This window comes from Salvelinus alpinus, chromosome 4, assembly GCF_045679555.1.
Source record: "Salvelinus alpinus chromosome 4, SLU_Salpinus.1, whole genome shotgun sequence".
Taxonomy (NCBI): Eukaryota; Metazoa; Chordata; class Actinopteri; order Salmoniformes; family Salmonidae; genus Salvelinus; species Salvelinus alpinus.
In genome coordinates, this window is record NC_092089.1 from 56,638,209 (window position 1) to 56,654,613 (window position 16,405).

At 41.0% G+C, this 16,405-nt stretch overlaps 1 protein-coding gene across 14 annotated transcripts in view; it reads left to right on the forward strand.

The window, feature by feature from the left end:
- LOC139574011 (transcription elongation factor A protein 3-like) overlaps positions 1–16,405 on the forward strand; it is a 39,108-nt gene that overhangs the window by 9,578 nt on the left and 13,125 nt on the right. For 4 of the 14 annotated variants that reach the window (XM_071398085.1, XM_071398088.1, XM_071398086.1 and 1 more), the window contains exons 2-10: positions 9,683–9,745; positions 9,963–10,068; positions 10,176–10,284; positions 10,400–10,903; positions 10,986–11,129; positions 14,191–14,277; positions 14,560–14,649; positions 15,779–15,910; positions 16,093–16,161. In XM_071398085.1, the coding sequence (XP_071254186.1) occupies positions 9,683–9,745; positions 9,963–10,068; positions 10,176–10,284; positions 10,400–10,903; positions 10,986–11,129; positions 14,191–14,277; positions 14,560–14,649; positions 15,779–15,910; positions 16,093–16,161 (1,304 nt within the window). The remainder of the gene's footprint in view (positions 1–9,682; positions 9,746–9,962; positions 10,069–10,175; positions 10,285–10,399; positions 10,904–10,985; positions 11,130–14,190; positions 14,278–14,559; positions 14,650–15,778; positions 15,911–16,092; positions 16,162–16,405) is intronic. The other 10 variants (XM_071398092.1, XM_071398093.1, XM_071398099.1 and 7 more) reach the window with 8 other exon arrangements.

Below are 16,405 nucleotides of genomic sequence, written 5' to 3' on the forward strand. Positions count from 1 at the left end.
TTATGATATAGTTTAGAACCTTGAGCGTGGCAGAGGTGCGCCCATGACCAGCTCGGAAACCAGATTGCAAAGCGGAGAAGGTACGGTGGGATTCGAAATGGTCGGTGATCTGTTTGTTAGCTTGGCTTTCGAAGACCTTAGAAAGGCAGGGTAGGATAGATATAGATCTGTAGCAGTTTGGGTCTAGAGTGTCTCCTCCTTTGAAGAGGGGGATGACCGCGGCAGCTTTCCAATCTTTGGGGATCTCAGACGATACGAAAGAGAGGTTGAACAGGCTAGTAATAGGGTTTGCAACATTTCCGGCGGCTAATTTTAGAAAGAGAGGGTCTAGATTGTCTAGCCTGGCTGATTTGTAGGGGTCCAGATTTCGCAGCTCTTTCAGAACATCAGCTATCTGGATTTAGGTGAAAGAGAAATGGGGGAGGCTTGGGCAAGTTGCTTTGGGGGGTGCAGGGCTGTTGACTGGGGTAGGGGTAGCCAGGTGGAAAGCAAGGCCAGCCATGCAAAAATGCTTCTTGAAATTCTCAATTATTATGGATTTATCGGTGGTGACAGTGTTTCCTAGCCTCAGTGCAGTGGGCAGCTGGGAGGAGGTGCTCTTATTCTCCATGGACTTTACAGTGTCCCAGAACTTTTTGGAGTTTGTGCTACAGGATGCAAATTTCTGTTTGAAAAAGCTAGCCTTTGCTTTCCTAACTGCCTGTGTATATTGGTTTCGAACTTCCCTGAATAGTTGCATATCGCGGGGGCTATTCGATGCTAATGCAGTACGCCACAGGATGTTTTTGTGCTGGTCAAGGGCAGTCAGGTCTGGAGTGAACCAAGGGCTATATCTGTTCCTGGTTCTACATTTTATGAATGGAGCATGCTTATGTAAGGTCGTGAGGAAAGCACTTCTAAAGAATAACCAGGCATCCTCTACTGTCGGAATGAGGTCAATATCCTTCCAAGTCGATTAGAAAGGCCTGCTCGCTGAAGTGTTTTAGGGAGCGTTTGACAGTGATGAGGGGTGGTGGTTTGACCGCAGACCCATTACGGACACAGGGAATGAGGCAGTGATCACTGAGATCCTGGTTGAAGACAGCAGAGGTGTATTTGGAGGGCAGGTTGGTTAGGATGATATCTATGAGGTTGCCCATGTTTACGGATTTGGGGTTGTACCTGGTAGGTTCATTGATTAATTTGTGTGAGATTGAGGGCATCAAGCTTAGATTGTAGGATGGCCAGGGTGTTAAACAGCACGAGTTCTGAAGATAGATGGGGGGCAATCAATTCACATATGGTGTCCAGGGCACAGCTGGGGGAAGAAGGTGGTCTATAGTAAGCCTGCAACGGTGAGAGACTTGTTTCTGGAAAGGTGGATTTTTAAAAGTAGAAGCTCAAATTGTTTGGGCTCAGACCTGGATAGTAAGACAGAACTCTGCGGGCTATCTCTGCAGTAGATTGCAACTCCACCCCCTTTGGCAGTTCTATCTTGTCAGAAAATGTTATAGTTAGAGATGGAAATTTCAGGGTTTTTGGTGGTCTTCCTAAGCCAGGATTCAGACACGTCTAGTACATCAGGGTTGTCAGTGTGCTAAAGAAGTGAATAAAACAAACATAGGGAGGAGGCTTCTAATGTTAACATGCATGAAACCAAGGCTTTTACGGTTACAGTAGTCAACAAATGAGAGCGCCTGGGGAATGGGAGTGGAGCTAGGCACTGCAGGGCCTGGGTTAACCTCTACATCACCAGAGGAACAGAGGAGGAGTAGGATAAGGTTATGGTTAAAGGCTATAAGAACTGGTCATTTAGTACGTTCGGAACAGAGAGTAAAAGGAGCAGGTTTCTGGGCACGGTAGAACAGATTCAATGCATAATGTACAGACAAGGGTATGGTAGGATGTGAATACAGTGGAGGTAAACCTATGCATTGAGTGACGATGAGAGAGATATTGTCTCTAGAAACATCCTTTAAACCAGGTGAGGTCACCGCATGTGTGGGAGGTGGAACTAAAGGGTTTACTAAGGTGTATTGAGCAGGGCTAGAGGCTCTACAATGAAATAACGCAATAATTACTAACCAAAACAGCAATGGACAAGGCATATTGACATTAGGGAGAGACATGCGTAGCCGAGTGATCATTGGATCCAGTGAGTAGCTGGGCGAGCTGGAGACACGGCGATTCAGACAGCTAATCCAGAGTATGGTACCTCTGTATCTGATAGAGAATTGACTATGTGAGGTGCGGCAGTGGGAAGGGTCAAGGTTCTCACCATACACCATTATATAGATGGATTTCAGAATTAACCTGGAAGAATATGATGAGTAATTTGTGTGGATGGAGGCCTATGTACTGGCCAAGACAATATTACAGTAAATGAGATATGGGTAAATTAAGCTATAGTATAGAGTTAGGAAGCAAGCCTGATGAACCAAACCACTAATCTTTCTGAAGATACCAACAGATTTCCTCACTTTGCTGCTGACAAATTGAATATGATCTTTCCATTTAACTTTTCATCAATTAGAACTCTAAGGAATCTAGTGAATGTGACTTTTTTCATTTCATTCCCACCAATTGAGATTCTGGCTCTTTTTCTTTACAATATTTCTTATTCTTGCTAGTGAATACAATGAAGTTAGATTTTATTTTTTACATTTTCAAGATTGAATTGTTTATCTGTAACCATTCAGAAAATTGGGCCATGCCTGAGTTGGCTTCATTAATTAGTTCATAAAAATGGCTGTGTGATGATAAAATCAAATTGGTATCATCAGCAAAGAGAATGGGAAGTACGGTAGAAGACACAGTAGGAAGGTCTTTGGATAACAAAGTTGATGAGCTTAGGATTTCTTTCCAGAGAGACATCGCGGCCTGTAACATACCTTGTTTCACGGAAACATGGCTCTTTCAGGATACTCTGTCAGTCTGTAAAGACAGCAGGATTCTCAGTACATTGCGCAGACAGGAATCTCTCCGGGAAGTAGAAGTGCGGAGGGGTGTGTTTCATGATTAACGACTTATGGTGTAATTCTAGGAACATACAGGAACTCAAGTCCTTTTGTTCACTTGATCTAGAATTCCTCTCATTGAAATGCCGACCGTATTATCTCCCAAGAGAATTCTCCTCTGTCATTGCCACGGCCGTTTACATCCCCCCTCAAGCCGATATCACGACGTCCCTCAAAGAACTTCATTGGACTTTATGCAAACTGGAAACCACATATCCTGAGGCTGCATTTATTGTAGCTGGGGATTTTAATAAAGCAAATCTGAGGACTAGGCAGCCAAAGTTCTATCAACATATTGACTGTACTACTCGCGCTGCTAAGACTCTTGACCATTGCTATTCAAACTTCTGGAATGCTTACAAGGCCCTCCCCCACCCTCCTTTCGGCAAATCTGACCACAACTCCATCTGGCTCCTCCTTCCTATAGGCAGAAACTCAAACAGGAATACCCGTGCTTTGAACTATTCAATGCTGGTCTGACCAAGCAGAATCAACGCTTCAGGATTGTTTTGATCACATGGACTGGGATATGTTTCAGGTAGCTTGCGGAAATAATCTAGACGCATACACGGATACGGTGACTAAGTTTATAAGGAAGTGTATAGGACATGTAGTACCCACTGTGACTATTAAAACCTACCCTAACCAGAAACCGTGGATAGATGGTAGCATTTGCGCGAAACTGAAAGCGCAAACCACCTCATTTAACCATGGCAAGGTGACTGGGAATATGGCAGAATATAAACAGTGTAGTTATTCACTCCGCAAGGCAATCAAACAAGCTAAATGTCAGTATAGAGAAAGTGGAGTCGCAATTCAACGGCTCAGACACGAGTCGTATATGGCAGGGACTACAGGCAATTAGGGACTACATAAGGAAAACCAGCCACGTCGCAGAGACCGACGTCTTGCTTCCGGACAGTCTAAACACATTCTTCACATTCTTTGAGGATAACAAAGTGCCACCAATGCGGCCCTCTACCAAGGACTGTGGGCTCTCCTTCTTGGTGGCCGACGTGAGTAAAACATTTAAACGTGTTAACCCTCGCAAGGCTGCCGGCCCAGACGGCATCCCTAGCTGCATCCTCAGAGCATGCACAGACCAGCTGGCTGGTGTGTTTACGGGCATATTAAATCTCTCCCTATCCCAGTCTGCTGTCCCCACATGCTTCAAGATGGCCACCATTGTTCCTGTACCCAAGGCAAAGGTCACTGAACTTAATGGCTATCGCCCCGTAGCACTCACCTCTGTCATCATGAAGTGCTTCGAGAGACTAGTCAAGGATCATATCACCTCTACCTTACCTGCCACCCTAGACCCACTTCAATTTGCTTACCGCCCCAATAGATCCACAGGCGACGCAATCGCCATCACTATGCACACTGCCCTATCCCATCTGGACAAGAGGAATACCTATGTAAGAATGCTGTTTATTGACTATAGCTCAGTATTCAACACCATAGTACCCTCCAAGCTCATCATTAAGCTTGAGGCCCTAGGTCTGAACCCCGCCCTGTGCAACTGGGTCCTGGACTTGCTGACGGGCCGCCCCCAGATGGTGAATGTAGGAAACATCACCTCCACTCTGCTGATCCTCAACACTGGGGCCCCACAAGGGTGCGTGCTCAGCCCACTCCTGTACTCCCTGTTCACCCATGACTGCGTGGCCAAGCACGCCTCCAACTCAATTATCAAGTTTGCAGACGACACAACAGTAGTAGGCTTGATTACCAATGATGACAAGACAGCCTACAGGGAGGAGGTAAGGACTCTGGGAGTGTGGTGCCTGGAAAACAACCTCTCACTCAACGTCAACAAAACAAAGGAGATGATCGTGGACTTCAGGAAACAGCAGAGGGTGCACACCCCCCTATCTACATCGACGGGACCGCAGTGGAGAAGGTGGAAAGCTTTAAGTTCCTTGGCGTATACATCACTGATAAACTGAAATGGACTACCCACACAGACAGTGTGGTGAAAAAGGCACAGCAGAGCCTCTTCAACCTCAGGAGGCTAAAGAAATTTGGCTTGTCACCTAAAACCCTCACAAACCTTTACAGATGCACAATTGAAAGCATCCTGTCGGGCTGTATCACCGCCTGGTACGGCAACTGCACCGCCCGCAATCGCAAGGCTCTCCACAGGGTGGTCTGCCCAGCGAATTACTGGGGGAAAATCACCCGCTCTCCAGGACACCTACAACACCCGATGTAACAGGAAGGCCAAAAAGATCATCAAGGACATCAACCACCCGAGCCATTGCCTGTTCACCCCGCTATCATCCAGAAGGCGAGGTCAGTACAGGTGCATCAAAGCTGAGACCGAGAGACTGAAAAACAGCTTCTATGTCAAGGCCATCAGACTGTTAAACAGCCATCACTAGCACAGAGGCTGCTGCCTATAGGCATAGACTAGAAATCACTGGCCACTGTAAGGAATGGAACACTGGTCACTTTAATGTTTACATATCTGGCTTTACTCATCTCGTATGTATATACAGTGTTCTATACTATTCTACTGTGTCTTAGTCCGTTCCGCTCTGACATCGCTCGTCCTTATGTATATAGTCTTAATTAATTCCTACTTAGATTTGTGTGTATTGGGTATATGTTGTGTAATTTAATAACATCTGCTAATCCCGTGTATGTGACCAATAAAATTTGATTTGATATAGATTAGGAATAACAAAGATCCAATTATCGAACCCTGTGGCATGTGGCAGGATGTCTTAACCCTGGTTGATGCACAGCAGTTAGCATAAACAAATTGTTTTCTATCATAAACATAACTAAGTAACCAATTATATGCATAATCATGATCAAACCATAATCGTGATCAAACCATAATATTGCAATTTAGAAAGTAATATTTCATGATCAAACGTTTTGGATAAATTGAAAAAGATTCCAAGAGTGTATTCATTATTGTTCTGGGCTGTAAAGATTTTATCAACAAGTTGCAAAAGAGCCATATCTGTGGAGTAGTTTTTTATGAAAACCATATTGGTGCTCATATAGAATACAGTGTTGATTTAAACATTCTCTTATACACCAATTTTGTAGGATTTTTGAAAAACATGGTAGTACAGATAATGGGAGATCATTTGTAAAATATCTTCGATCCCCAGATTTATAGAGGGGATAACTTTTAGTAACAATACCAGTTTGCATAGATTTGGTGAAGATGTACGTTAGAGGCTCAATAATCGAAGAAGACACTGATTTCACCAGAGGCACCAATCTCATCATGACCTGCTGCTGATATCTTTAAGTTACCAATTACCTCCATTATATCAGTAGGATCAAACTGAAACGGAGAAGGGAAATGTCCCTTAACAAGGGATTTACATCAGTTTTCTCTATTTTCTTTGAGCAAGAGGAACCCACATTCACAAAAAGAGTTATTAAAACCCACATTAACTCAGGATCACTATATGTCTTATTTCCAACAATAAATTGAGATGGGATAGTTGTAGATTACTTTTTCTTATTCAACAATTGATTGATGATTTTCCAAGTTGACTTTATATTATTTAAGAATTCTTGGAATTTCTTAGTAAAATATATTTGGGGGGATGTCCTAAGTAGGTAAATGTGTTCTTGTACCTTTTTGTATTCTTTTTTTTCATCTGCAAAAGTTCTCTTCAGTGCCGTCTAGAGGTCGACCGATTATGATTTTTCAACGCCGATACCGATTATTGGAGGACCAAAAAAAGCTGATAACGATTTAAAAAAAAAAAAAAATGTATTTGTAATAATTACAATTACAACAATACTGAATGAACACTTATTGTAACTTAATATAATACATCAATAAAATGAATTTAGCCTCAAATAAATAATGAAACATGTTCAATTTGGTTTAAATAATGCAAAAACAAAGTGTTGGAGAAGAAAGTAAAAGTGCAATATGTGCCATGTAAAAAAGCTAACATTTAAGTTCCTTGCTCAGAACATGAGAACATATGAAAGTTGGTGGTTCCTTTTAACATGAGTGTTCAATATTCCCAGGTAAGAAGTTTTAGATTGTAGTTATTATAGGACTATTTCTCTCTCTACCATTTGTATTTCATATACCTTTGACTATTGGATGTTCTTATAGGCACTTTAGTATTGCCAGTGTAACAGTATAGCTTCCGTCCCTCTCCTCGCCCCTACCTGGGCTCGAACCAGGAACACATCGACAACAGCCACCCTCGAAGCATTGTTACCTATCGGTCCACAAAAGCCGCGGCTCTTGCAGAGCAAGGGGAACAACTACTCCCAAGTCCCAGAGCGAGTGACGTCAACGATTGAAACGCTATTAGCGCGCACCCCGCTAACTAGCTAGCCATTTTACATCGGTTACACCAGCCTAATCTCGGGAGTTGATAGACTTGAAGTCATAAACAGCTCAATGCTTGAAGCATTGCGAAGAGCTGCTGGCAAAACGCACAAAAGTGCTGTTTGAATGAATGCGTACGAGCCTGCTGCTGCCTACCATCGCTCAGTCAGACTGCTCTATCAAATATCAAATCATAGACTTAATTATAACATAATAACACACAGAAATACGAGCCTTTTGTCATTAATATGGTAGAATCCGGAAACTATCATTTCGAAAACAAAACGTTTATTCTTTCAGTGAAATACGGAACCGTTCCGTATTTTATCTAACGGGTGGCATCCATAAGTCTAAATATTCCTGTTACATTGCACAACCTTCAATGTTATGTCATAATTACGTAAAATTCTGGCAAATTAGTTCGCAACGAGCCAGGCGGCCCAAACTGTTGCATATACCCTGACTCTGCGTGCAATGAACGCACGAGAAGTGACACAATTTCACCTGGTTAATATTGCTTGCTAACCTGGATTTCTTTTAGCTAAATATGCAGGTTTAAAAATATATACTTCGGTGTATTGATTTTAAGAAAGGCATTGATGTTTATGGTTAGATACACGTTGGAGCAACGACCGTCCTTTTTCGCGAATGCGCACTGCATCGATTATATGCAACGCAGGACACGCTAGATAAACTAGTAATATCATCAACCATGTGTAGTCAACTAGTGATTATGATTGATTGATTGATTTTTATAAGATAAGTTTAATGCTAGCTAGCAACTTACCTTGGCTTCTTATTGCATTCGTGTAACAGGCAGGTTCCTCGTGGAGTACAATGTAAGGCAGGTGGTTAGAGCGTTGGACTAGTTAACCGTAAGGTTGCAAGATTGAATCCCCGAGCTGACAGGTAAAAATCTGTCGTTCTGCCCCTGAACAAGGCAGTTAACCCACCGTTCCTAGGCCATCATTGAAAATAAGAATGTGTTCTTAACTGCCTTGCCAAGTTAAATAAAGGTGTAAAAAAAAAATCGGCGTCCAAATTTCCGATTGTTATGAAAACTTGAAATCGGCCCTAATTAATCGGCCATTCCGATTAATCGGTCGACCTCTAGTGCCGTCACAGACTGGTCTTCCCTGGTTGCCTGACTTTGCTGAGACCCCTGTCACCATTTGATACTGCTCAGATGAGGCATGACAAACAATTAACTTGGTGTACATTCATACATTATATTATCCAAGAATAGAATCAATGGTTCAATAATTTAAATTACCATTATTCCCAGATCCCAGACTGTAGACTACCCATGAACTCAAGATGGAACTTTGTATCCATTCATTGATTGTTATAATATACTGTAAAATTCACCTGAGCTCCGTAGACTGGTCGTCCCTGGTTGTCTGACACTGCTGGGACATCTGTCACCATCTGATACTGCTAAGACATGATGAGAATAGTGTTGTGTCCTAACTGTGCACCATGACAGTGAAGCCTCTAGAGCTGTTTATTATTGTCAGTGTGAAAAGTAGCTAATTACCTAGGGAAACTGACAGATCAATAACATTTCATTGCTGCTGTATACTGACTGTTGGGGGAAAAATAATATCTTAACGTTAGCCAACTTTTGGCTAGCTCTAATGGTACATCAACTGGCGAAAACGAGCCAAGTTAATTTACTTCTGTTGAAACGAGACAAAACAAAAGCTAGAAAACATTTTTGCACAACAGCTGTTAGATATTGCTACCTGACAGGTAGCTAGGCTGAACTGGCTGTGGTAGCTACTAGCTAGCTAGATAGCTTGCAAGCTAGCTAAGTTAGTTCATTCACTTCAGACAGAACTTCAGTCGAGAGGGGATGAAACATTAGCTAACATTACATGTCAGTTACAGTAGTAGCTCAGCTCTGGGAATAAATACTTTTTTTTCTGTTAGGTCAAAAAGCAGTTACCTTGCCAGCTACATCAGTCAAATAAAGAGTAGACAGTTTCTGCTCTGCTTGCTTTTACAACTAAGAAAAAAAAGTACAACACACACATACAACAGCTGCCTCTGTTCGCATGCTTTGTTGTCTCCGCACGGTCCTAAATCCAGCTGGTTAAAACCACCAAACAGCCTACCCGACCACTCTGAGTCGTCCGCATGGTCCTAAAGCACACCGATGCCGCTTTTTGTATCACAATGCAATGCTAAAACTGGGGGGTAACAAAAATGCAATTTCAGAATGAGGGGGGTCATGTCCCCCCCCCGTTCCCAGTGAAAGTTGCACCCCTGGTACTATATATGTAATGGAAATAAATAATTCTGCTCCTCTCCCTGTTGGCTACAACTTCCAATACCATCATCTCCATGTTTGTGTACATAGGAGGGTGCCCTGGACCTGCTGAATGAACTGAAGAGCTTCAACATGACGCTGAAACTTCTGCAGGTAGAGGACCAGGAATATCCTGTTATGTATTATTTAGGTGTACAGAAGTTTAATATTTTAGGCTATTTTAGGAATACATTGCAGTCAGTGCAATTTCCCCACAAACAGGGAATGGATTATATAGTTATGCCTACTCCAAAAGTGTGAACTCATTATAAAAGTGTAAACTCATTATTTCAAGGATCACATGCAACAAACCATTCTTTCCACTGAATAGGAAACGAGGATCGGCATGTCTGTGAATGGAATCAGGAAGCACTGCACAGACGACGAGGTCGTTTCCCTGGCCAAGATCCTCATCAAGGACTGGAAGAGACTGCTGGGTAGGATTGTAGGAGACTGTCTTTTAGAAAGTGGAGCTGTCTGGAGTTGTGTTTTACAGTATACACAGTATGTAGAGACATCATTTTCAACCCTCTTTGCCCCCTAGATGCTGCACGTACTCAGAGTACTGAGAGGCCCAATGAGATGAAGAATGGGGTTGACTCCAACAAATCCACAGCGTCTCCAGTCAGGTCCCCCTTAGAGAAAGACACCAGGTAGGTGCATACACACACACTCACTCAAACCATTGCCTGCGTGTGAAGGCAAAAATGTAAACATAGAAAAGGGGAAGATACGGTATCTGGTGTGGTCTGTGTTTTTTTGCTATAGTCACAAGAGGCTGGATGTTTCTGATTCAGATCCTGAATCTGAAAAGGAAGAATACTCTGACAAACGGAAAAAAGAGAAGCACAATGTTGAACACAAAAAATATGAGAGAGCTGTTGACCTAAAAAAGGAGCGAAATACAGAGGCATTCAAAAACAAACGGCATGCAGAACAATCCAAAAATGGAAAACATACAGAAGATGCCAGAAAAGAAAGACATGTAGAACACTTAGAAGAACCCAAAAAGGAGAGACACTTCGAAAAATCCAGAAAAGAAAGACATGTACCTATACATGAAACAAAAAATGAAAGACATGTGCAAGAACCCAAGAAAAAAAGTTATCTCGAAGAACCCAAAAATGAGAGCCACACAGACGAACCCAGAAGGGAGCGTTTCGCAGATGAACTGAGAAAGGAAAGACACACAGAGGAACGCAGAAAGGAGATACCAATGTACGAACCCCGACAAGAGAGACCTGTTGAAAACCACAGACGAGGGTTTGAGAGGTGAGAGATGCCTCTGTTAATTTGATTCCATACAGTCTAGAGAGGACAAAGGCTGGGCCTCAGGGATGTGTTGTGTTTTCAGGAGAAGCGTCTTGGATGATCTTTACCCCGCTTGTTACTCTCCTCCTCGCCCCCCCCGACCACCCCGCCTTCCTCCCCCTGTCAGATGTATGTCTGGGGAGGTGAATAAAGGGGTGAAAAAAGAGGTGAAGAAGGAGAGAGAGAGGTCAGGATGGTTAGATACTCTGGTGTCTACGCATGGAACTTTTCTGAGAACACTGTATTACTTTCAGATGCTTTGGTGCATTACTGAATGATGAGTGGTTTGTACAGATATAAGGGTATAGTTTGAGATGTTTATATTGGACGCCCTTGAGATGGATTGCACACTAACCTTGTTGTTTAACTGACTTGTTCATACAGCATACCACTGGGCACACCACGTCATTTCAACGTGGAAATGTGGGTAATATTTGGTGGAGACGTTGATCATTGAGATTTCAAACTTTATTCACCCACTCAAAAAGTCAGCCGGAAGTTTGTTGAATTACTAATGCGTTATCACTATGCTTACAACCATCTAAAAGCATATCTCAATTCCAATGGGAAAACAATGTTAGATTGGTTTAGTTCTCATTTAAATGTGTTATCAGTGTGCTTTCAACCATTTTAAAAGCACAACAAAGTTCAAAAGGTGAAAACAATGTCAGGTATTTATAAAACAACTTCATGTTTTATCACTGTGCTTCATCTAATTGCACTACCAAATTACCTGGATTGCAGTTGAGATAACATTACAAGTACATAGTGCAAGTGTTCAATGCTGTAGAGATTCTGCACAGATTATTATAGCAATTGTGAAGACCTCCACAGAACTGCAACCTTTGCACGCTATCTTGAACATGCACACTTTCTATGATTACATAAGAAGACATTTATAGTTACAGTAGGCTAGCCTCAACATGTGGCCATAGATGTGTTACTCATCGTAGCCCTTTCATGCAGTCAAATGACCTAGTGGCCACATGGGTGGAATGTTATTAATATTTTTCATAATTTCAAAATTAATAAACAAATAGAATTATATATACGGTGTTTCAAGTCAAACGGGTTTGTTATATTTCTGTGATGTAATATTGGGATGCAAACAAAAAAAAAATTATACATTTTATACATCTACAGTTGAAGTCGGAAGTTTACATACACCTTAGCCAAATCCATTTAAACTCAGTTTTTCACAATTCCTGATATTTAATCCAAGTAAAAATTCCCTGTCTTAGGTCAGTTAGGATCACCACTTTATGTTAAGAATGTGAAATGTCAGAATAATAGTGTAGAGAGTGATTTATTTCAGCTTTTATTTCTTTCATTACATTCCCGGTGGGTCAGAAGTTTAGGGTCAGAGTCAGGGCTTTGTGATGGCCACTCCAACACCTGACTTTGTTGTCCGTAAGCCATTTTGCCACAATTTGGAAGTATGCTTGGGGTCATTGTCCATTTGGAAGACTCATTTGCGACCAAGCTTTAACTTCCTGACTGTTGTCTTGAGATGTTGCTTCAATATATCCACATAATTTTCTTTCCTCATGATGCCATCTATTTTGTGAAGTGCCCCAGTCCCTCCTGCAGCAAAGCACCCCTACAACATGATGCTGCCACCCACGTGCTTCACGGTTGGGATGGTGTTCTTCGGCTTGCAAGCCTCTCCCTTTTTCCTCCAAACATAACGATGGTCATTATGGCCAAACAGTTCTATCTTTGTTTCATCAGATCAGAGGACATTTCTCCAAAAAGTACTATCTTTTTCCCCATGTGCAGTTGCAAACCGTAGTCTGGCTTTTTTTATGGTGGTTTTGGAGCAGTGGCTTCTTGCTGAGCGACCTTTGAAGTTATGTCGATATAGGACTCGTTTTACTGTGGATATAGATACTTTTGTACAGGTTTCCTCCAGCATCTTTACAAGGTCCTTTGCTGTTGTTCTGGGATTGATTTGCACTTATCGCACCAAAGTACATTTATTTCTAGAAGACAGAACGCATATCCTTCCTGAGCGGTGTGACGGCTGGGTGGTCCCATGGTGTTTATACTTGCGTACTATTGTTTGTACAGATGAACCTGGTACCTTCAGGCGTTTGGAAATTGCTCCCAAGGATAAACCAGACTTGTTTGGGGTTTCCAATTTTTTTCCTGAGGTCTTGGCTGATTTCTTTTGATTTTCCCATGATATCAAGCAAAGAGGCCCTGAGTTTGAAGGTAGGCCTTGAAATACATCCAGAAGTACACCTCCAATTGACTCAAATTATGTGAATTAGCCTATCAGAAGCTTCTAAAGCCATGACATCATTTTCTGGAATTTTCCAAGCTGTTTAGAGGCACAGTCAACTTAGTGTATGTAAACTTCTGACCCACTAGAATTGTGATACAGTGAAATAATCTGTCTGTAAACAATTGTCGGAAAAATGACTCGTGTCATGCACGAAGTAGATTCCCTAACCGACTTGCCAAAACTATAGTTTGTTAACACGAAATTTGTGGAGTGGTTGAAAAACAAGTTTTAATGACTCCAAACTAAGTGTATGTAAACTTCCGACTTCAACTGTATATATCTGACATGGTACAGGTGTCTTCTTTTTTTAAGCCCATAACCATGTGTGTGAGGTGTATACCTTTGTTTCAAAGTAGATTTGAAACACTGTGTGACCCTGTTTTGCCCACTGCAGTAAAACGGTTGAATAAATACTGTTACTTTAGTTTGTATTACAAAAGTCATATTGAATTGTTTGGTTGTCAACACAATCAAATATCAACATTTAAAGGATATATAATGCTTGGATAGTTTCATCTAAGCCACTGGCCTAATCCTATTCTTTAACCTTTTATTTAGTTGGAGACAAAATGTCTTAACTGTATTGCAAAAGTGATCTTGAATCGTTTGATTGTCAACTCAACCAAATATCAACATTTGGACATCAACATGTGTATTTTGTGCCACTGACTTAGTCTGGCTTTATTTCCAGTTTGTTTACAAATGAATAATTGATATGTTAGATTAATTTCTCAATTTCAACCAAGAATCAACGTTAAAGAATACAACTAAATCAGTTTGTGCCCAGTGGGTAGTGACTTGAAGAGTGACTTACCCAGCACCCACTTCTGCATGGTGCACAGTGTGATCATGGTAAATTATGCATGCTTTCCTTAATCATTCGATTTGTGCTAGTTGTATTAGTTCTGGATAGATTTTTTTCTTCTCAGATTTCATTTGGAATATTTCGATTTCCATTCAGGAGAGATTCTTCAGACACTCTGTCTCCTTCTCATCCTCGTCCCACCCCTCCGTCCAGACGTCCCTCAGTGAAGGGGAAGAAAGAGAGGTCAGAGGGCATGCTGTTTGTGAATAGACTGAGTTGTGTACTATGGTCCATAGTTTGTGTTCGATCATCACCTACCTCTGTTTTATCAGACACAGTGAAAACTGCCCCTCACTCTTTGTTTTGTTATCATAGGTTAAACATTATACAGCACAGCAAAGTCAAAAACATTGCAACTATGTGCATGTTCTTCCTTTTTTGGTGAAAACTGTCAGCGATACACAGAAAATGACTAAAGTTTTCAGAATCGCAATGGATTATTTAGTTTGTTGGTTTTTCATTTAGGAAAAAAGATCCTCCTGACCCTAATTCCCCACTTCCTCCTCTTCATCCTCATCCTTCTATGCCCACTGCAGCAGAGGTCAAGAAGGAGAGGTTAGAGTCAGCTTCTCTTCTGTCGTAATCTAGATTTATTTCATAAGACATATTGGACTACAGTATATATTGTGCTTCCTGTATTATACTTATGTTAAAAATGTGTATTTTATTCTACTTTATGTTCGTTCGTATTCGTATCTTTTATTACTTCTTATTGTTGTTGCATTGTCGAGAAGCAACCTGCAAGCAGTGATGAAAAAGTACGTAATTGTCGTACTTGTCTAAAAGTAAAGATACTTTAATAGAAAATGACTCAAGTAAAAGTCACCCAGTAAAATACTACTTGAGTAAAAGTCTTAAGTATATTTAAAACCAAATACTTTAAGTATCAAAGTAAATGTAATTGCAAAAATATACTAAAGTATATTTACTTGGGGTGGCAGGTAACTTAGTGGTTAGAGCGTTGGGCCAGTAACCGAAATGTTGCTAGATCGAATCCCTGAGCTGACAAGGTAAAAATCTGTCGTTCTGCCCCTGAACAAGGCAGTTAACCCACTGTTCCCCGGTAGGCAATCATTGTAAATAAGAATTTGTTCTTAACTGACTTGGCTAGTTAAATAAATAAAACAGTTATCAAAAGTTGAATTATACATTATCCTAAATTATCTTATATTAAGCAAACCAGACAGCACCAATTAAAAATAATAATAATTTAACAGATACCCAGGGGCACACTCCAACACTGTGAAGCTATTGTGAAGCTATTGTATTTATTGAGTCTGCCAGATCAGAGGCAGTAGAGATGACCAGGGATGTTCTCTTGATAAGTGTGTGAATTGGACCATTTGGCTGTCCTCCTAAGCATTCAAAATGTAATTACTTTTGGGTGTCAAAGAAAATGTATGGAGTAAAAAGTATATAATTTTCTTTAGGAATGTAGTGAAGTAAAAGTAACAGTTGTCAAAAATATAAATAGTAAAGTACAGATACCCTCAAACTACTTAAGTAGTACTTTAAAGTATTTTTACTTAAGTACTTTACACCACTGCCTGCAAGTAAGCGTTTCGTTGGGTGGTGCATGTGTATTCCCTATATACGACTAATAAAACTTGAAACATGAGTTTGCTACTATAGTATTGATAGTAATGATGAATAGTAGTGATTGAAAATAATATTTTACATTTAGAAAAGAGCCTCTGCGGATTTCTGTGGTTCGAAAAGAGCCTCCGGACCCCAATGCTCCATTTGCTCCTCTTCCTCTCCATCTCCATCCTCCCCCTCATGTGAAGCGCCCGTCAGTGGAAGTCAAAAAGGAGAGGTCGCTGTGATGTTGCATGTTTTTTTGTTGTTGTGTGGTTACTTTTGAGTGTCAGCGATGTTTGTTCTCTGTGACATTGTTGAACTGCTCCTATTGACAGATATGCTTAATGGATTCTATTCATTTCGATACAATGCATTTTTTTGTTTCAAACATCACTTTCTTTGCTGTTTGCTACCCAGAGAAGAGTCGTCAGATTACAAACCCGTTTCTCTGAAGGTGACGTCCTCTGACCATGTGAAAAAAGATAGGTCTGGGATCTGTAAATTATACTACCTCATTCATGTTGAGTGTGCTCAATTGTGTTTAGCCTTTTCAGTACATGTTCCTAATATCATGATAAATATAGTACTCAACAGTCAGTTAATAGTTCCTGTTATATAGTGCCTTCGGAAAGTATCCAGACCCCTTTTACACATTTTGTTAGGTTACGGCCTTATTTTAAATCAATTAAATTGTTTTTTTCTCTCATCAATCTACCCCATAATGATGAAG